Below are 6,023 nucleotides of genomic sequence, written 5' to 3' on the forward strand. Positions count from 1 at the left end.
TGTACGAATCTTGTTGCATAAAATGTTCGATTTAGGTAAATATATAAATTAATCGAACGAGAAACAAAAAAAATTGTAATAAATAAATTAATAAATAAGAAATAAATACAACGATTCGCTCATGGGACAGTTTAAATTTCAACTTTAACTTAAACTAATTAACAATTATATTTTTTTCAAGCTACAGAAAAAAATGTGCTTTTTAATTAAATGTAAATTAAATATATCTATATAGCGCGCCAAATACATTATTTTTGCTTTTTTTTTAAATATTTTTATGTGTATAAATTTCATCGAAATTTACATTTTTTTTCGTAATATTTTTTTTTTATTTCTGAAAATTTTACTTGTTCAGCAAATGCTATTCCAATGGTTTTTATTTTTCGCAATTGAAACGATTGTCAATGTTAGCTATTATATCATATGTTCTTTTAAGTTATCCTCATTGAAATGTCTTTCGCGCGCCAAAACTTAAATTGCCCAACCAGCGAACACGACGAAAACAAACAGATTAACAACGATTATTACCTTATTCTAAATTTAACGAATAACACTTATATTTGGGGGGGAGAGAAAGATTATGTGTGACACAGACGGATGCGGGTATACGACGTAATTCGAAGACGTTCACGAATTGCGTATTGAAAATGGTTTATAGTTTACCATTTTTCCCTGAAAGGGCTCATCGTAGAGCTGGATGAGGAGGAGCTCTTGCGTTCGGCACCGGGAGCCGCAGAGAATGGATTGGCTCGTTTGTTCAATTCTGCGAAAAAAGATATAAATGTTGGTCAAATCATATAAGATATTAGTAAAAAGTAACTGTCGATATAACTGAACTCTAATGTGACTTAAATACTTAATATAGTAATTATTGAGATTAGTATTACCTGAGATGGCGAGGAGCATTTTACGTCTGGCGCCGAACGCTGTGACGCCGATCTCGATCAGATCCTTGTCGCTGATGGACGAGAAAGTGGTCAGGTCGATCTCGTGCGACGTGAAGAGCCCAATGTATTTCTCCAGCGCCAACGACGTGAGCAGTGTCTCCAGGTCCGGCCACTTTGTCGTCGTGATACGGCTGATCACGTTGGCAGGAGTTTGGTCGAGGAAGTTGCTCGTGTTGAGGTTGGTGCCGGAGGTTGAAGGCATCGAGAAGTCCTTCGAGTTCGGCGATTTCCACACATCGTCGTCTTTGTTGTTCTGATCTTGCTTCTCCGGTAGCAAAGCGGGACTGGTGTGACTGATTCCGTAGCCGGCCCAGGCGCCCGTAGGATAACGAAAGTTTTGACCGGTCGGTTGCGATTGCATCGCCTTGTAACCGGCCAAACGCTTCTGCTCATACCCATCGAACTCGCACTTGTCCATCGGCGAATCCGGATAGGATCTTATGTTGGAGTTTCTTGGACTGGATAGTGGACTGCCGATGGGGCTGGCGCTCGAGATGGATGAATACGTGCTGTACTCGCGCGACTGCTCCAAGCTGCTGGTGGATAGTTGACCGAGCGATTGATAACCGCTGCTGCTCATTGACTGTTGCAGAGAGTTCCCATTGTACATGAACTGAGGCTGTTGATTGACCATGGTCACGAACGGAGGTTGAGGCTTCGCAAAAGAAGTTGATGGATAATGCCAGGTGGGCGATATCAGAGGGGACAGCATAGGTGAGAGAACGTTCGGATTCATCGGAGTTGGGGTCGGAAGGTCTTGAGGCGTGTTGCTTGGCTGAGAAGGAATTTGATAATTGGTCGGGATATCTGCAACTATGGATCTTTCGTTGACTCCTAATATATCGTTCCTAGCCTTGTAGATGTTACCTAATCACGAGAAACAAAACGATAATTAATTACCACATCGATGATGCTTTTTATTTACTATATTTACTTGCAGAACGCTCGGTGCCCTTAATGATGCAAGCCATTGTATTTTGCTTAACCTTAAGTCGAATGTTGATAACCACATCGTAGGTGTTTTGCAACTCGGTGATTTCTTCCGGTCTCAACGGTGTTTTATTTTCGGGCAAATCAAACATCAACAAAAGCGGTAAGGATCCCTAAAATTCAACACGTAAATTGAACTGGTTTAAAAGATATTTACTAATTTGCATACAATGAGCATCTGCCTGGCAGCGTACACGCTGTGAATGTTACCAGTGATGGTCACGTTGCTTTTCTTCAAGCAAGGAATGTTCGGATCTTCGGCATCGGGAAACATTATTTGAGCGCCTGTAGCCCTGATGATTTCCTTCACGTTACCATGGTTTTTGCCGCTGACCATTTGATGGTGCTGCGGTGATATCTCCATGGACATCTGTATGGGTATCTGATTCGAAAGGTTCTCGCACAGGTACTCCACCAAGGTCATGGTGGCCTTCTTCACCTGTTTGATCTCCCATTCGACGCCCTTGACCAGAACTAGGGTTGCGTGCAGTTTCGGTCTAGTACGGAACATCACCTGAACGTTGTACTGTTCCTGCAATTTCACGATGTACGGACACGTAGCATCCACATTCTGAGACATGATGGGAAGCTCGAAACCGAAGAGCACCGGAGTCTTCTGACGGACGCGACTTCGAGCCAACTCCACGCCTTGGATGTCACCGGCGATAGAAACTTGGTTGGATTTCTCGATAGGATTCGAGCGATTCGAGTCCGGAAAATGTACGTGGCAATGGGTCTCATCCATCACGCGCTTAATACTCATCCCGGCTTTCCCAATGATATGGGAATGGTCGGTGTAACTTACGTCCATCTTCATCGTTACGCGATTGCTCTACAATAAACAACAATCAGTCAATCACAAGATTTCCATCGAGAAGATAAAACCTACTCTGGTATCTAATACAGTCATAATACGTTCCCTTGCGGCTTGCACGTTTTCCGGTCGTCCAGCGATTCTTACGTGAGGATCTGAAACTCAATGAAATTAGCATCTCCATAAACAGGAGAAACCAAGCGTTTAACCTTTCTTGGATTTGGCCCCAACTTTAAGTTTACTCGGCCACGTAATGAAAGTGTTTGTATCGTTCATAATCTGAAAGCAACATCTTGATTTTACAAATAATTCAAACATAACTGTTTATTCTATTAGATCCCAGAGCATAACATGAAGATCATTCCAAACATTATCCATTAATTAATAAGATCTTGATGTTATCAAAGCAGTTAAATTCTTTATCTATTAAAAAGTAAATGCATTTTGAAAATTTTCAAGATTTGAATGTATCTTTAAATCGCATTGTATTTTATGTATTTTAATCTTCGTTACCTGCTCAAAAAAAATATCAGCCGGTAGAGGGGCCTCATTGTCGCCTGAAACAGAAAAAAAAACATCAAGTCGAATGTCAGAGACGAAGAAAGCGTTTTTTTACCGCTCAGCATTTGCTCCAGTTTCTTCCTGTCTACCCGGAAGCGGTCCTGATGCAAATCAGCAATGTCCTTGAGGCCGATCTTCGTGACGAAGTCCCTCAGGTCCTCGCGAGAGTCCCATCCGGAAGTCCAACCGGAATTGGTGGTGCCCGACTCGGAAATTTCCGACAGCGTGTCGGACTTCAAGTCTGCGGCACGCGCTTGCATAAAGTTACAAGACATCGTTTCTTTGTCCCCTTTTTTTTTCTTTGTTTTCACAAAAATATATCAATATATATCTCTGCTCAGAATCTATGTAATAATCAATATGAAGTCACAGGAATTGCTGCGCGTTCCACACTTTTGTTATGCTTTGTTTTTCCTTCTTAATTCGTCTACGGAATTACTTCAATTAGTCACAAATTCGTCCGATCTCCTCTTTTCGTTCAACAAAAAAAAAACAAATAAATAAATAATTTTTCTGGATTGCGTTCTCTTGTTACGCTCTGCGAAAGCCGGTGACTTTGTTCTTTCCTCTTCTTTGGTGGAGACGCAACTGCAAACGGACAGAAATCGAGTACAATTTGATGGGTATCTTCTCAATTGCAATTCCGGAAAAAAATTCTGTAAATTCTAAAATTGAAAAAGTCTGGATCAGTCTTTTTTCCCCATAAAATTCTTCGCTTTTGCTCATAGCTTTTTGATAGTTTCGATTCCAAATACTTTTGCCAAATACAGCACATTCATAAATGTAAACTAAACTATTAGTACGAATTAAAACAATTAATGACTTCTATAATTACTGAAAATACATCAACTATCTAAAATTTCTTTAATAATTATTAAGAAAAATCTATGTTCTAATCATGTTGTAATTTCTATATATTTGTTTAGTAATATTTACAAATAGAAAAGTTATCACATTTGCCCTAAATGATAATTTCTAGTTTTCATCATTTTTTGACCATTTTTTTTCTTGGAACAAATCCTAAGTTGGGTTTGCAATTTTCTTATCTGAACACATTGTTAAACATCTTAATGCTTTCGTAGGTACAGAATATTCCTTCTAAGAAAGACAGTCCAGGTAAATTTTAAGATTTTTTTTCAGATTTTTTCAATGTTTATAGATTTAAAGATTTCTTAGGTAACTGAAATTTTTAAGAAAAAATGTCCAAAACCTGCCGAAAAAGACATTTATATTCAGATATTTTTTAATTTATTAGGGATTTAAAGAAAAACATAATTATTATATAAACAATAATCTTTATTACAATTAAAATCAAATAGTAGAAAGAATAAATATGTTGATTAACCTGTAAAATTATATTAATTAAGAAGTTTTCATTTCGGAGAGGATAGGTTTAGGTTTGTGTTAAACAAAACTGTTAATTAAACAATTACTGGACAAAAAGAAACAAGTAATTTTCATTTTTGTATGGATTTATTAAAGTTATTTTAAAATTACCTTACTTAAAGTAAACTTACCTTCATTCTGCACGTGTTTTATTTTGAATAAAAGTTAAAAAAGAGTGAGAAAAATTAAATGTATAGCGAATTAGGAAATCACGTTGTATAAAGCAAGTGGTGAGAAAGAGTGCAATTAAACAAATACAAATCTACGCTCATGCCTGAAATGTCTCACATTTTTTTTAGTGTGCGATTGAAAGCTTGAAACCCTCCAATGAACGTACATAAACAAGAGAAAAAAAAACACGTAAATAAATAAGAGTATGTTACACAATGTTTATTACATTTATTATGTCTTAATATTATTTATAAATCATCTTAAAATGTAAGTAATATGTTTATTTGATAAATGTTTGCAACTAACTAAAGAATTAAACCTTCTAGCACTGACACACTATAAAATATTAATATGACACATATATGTATGTATTTAAATTTATATAATTATAAAGCATATTTATCAAAAAAAAACTAGATTTTTTTTAGCAAAGAAATTATTATGGTTCGTGCATCACTAACAGTTATAGTAAGTACAAAAAAAACAAAAACAAAAACAAAAGAAGAGATATAGAGGTGTGATAAGAGCGCTTCCCTTATTAATCGTAATTAATCGCTTTATTAATTAAATATACAATGATAAATCTCTCCAATTAAACTATTAAATATCTTCCATACGCCAAACATTTTTTTTTATTTCCTCTCTTTTGTTTAATTAACGAAAAAATATATATAATAATAATATTATAGTAAAACAAAACAATTTATCGTTTTCATTGCACGCTACTTACTTTTCGTTCGATCGTGTAATTAACCCTCTCGAACAAAAACAAAATTAAACCAATCAAGAAAAAAAATAATTATATGTAATTAAACGTTTTCTTTCATCATGCAGTTCGAAGGGTTAACAACGTGAAATAATCAAAACAAAAGAAAAACTCGCCTCTATTATTGCACTAAAAAAATATTTGAGTATTAGATCGTTACACCTTTTCTTTTCTTTTTTAATATTTTCTTTCATTCGAGGCGGGACGGACAGCAGTAGTAGTTATAATAATTATAATAGTAGTAATAGTAAAAAGAGTTTGCAAAATAAATTAATAACCATTCTTGAAAACAAACAAAAAATCGCACTCCAATTATAAATTGAAAATAATTACGAAACTCTTGATAAATACATATGTATATAATATATTTATATATATAATATTCTAT

The 6,023-nt window shown here is 35.6% G+C and overlaps 1 protein-coding gene across 1 annotated transcript; it reads right to left on the reverse strand.

Moving 5' to 3' along the window:
* Positions 1–278: 278 nt before the first annotated feature.
* LOC108567467 (protein bicaudal C) lies at positions 279–3,907 on the reverse strand. Its single transcript, XM_017927958.1, has 8 exons — positions 3,368–3,907; positions 3,265–3,308; positions 2,961–3,030; positions 2,827–2,906; positions 2,107–2,769; positions 1,882–2,050; positions 888–1,814; positions 279–763 (listed from the first exon to the last, which is right to left on the reverse strand). The coding sequence occupies exons 1-8, from the start codon at positions 3,585–3,587 to the stop codon at positions 660–662; spliced, it is 2,277 nt and encodes a 758-aa protein (XP_017783447.1). The 5' UTR covers positions 3,588–3,907; the 3' UTR covers positions 279–659.
* Positions 3,908–6,023: the final 2,116 nt, after the last annotated feature.

The sequence above is a fragment of the Nicrophorus vespilloides genome, unplaced genomic scaffold, assembly GCF_001412225.1.
Source record: "Nicrophorus vespilloides isolate i.1.1-1 unplaced genomic scaffold, Nicve_v1.0, whole genome shotgun sequence".
NCBI lineage: Eukaryota > Metazoa > Arthropoda > Insecta > Coleoptera > Silphidae > Nicrophorus > Nicrophorus vespilloides.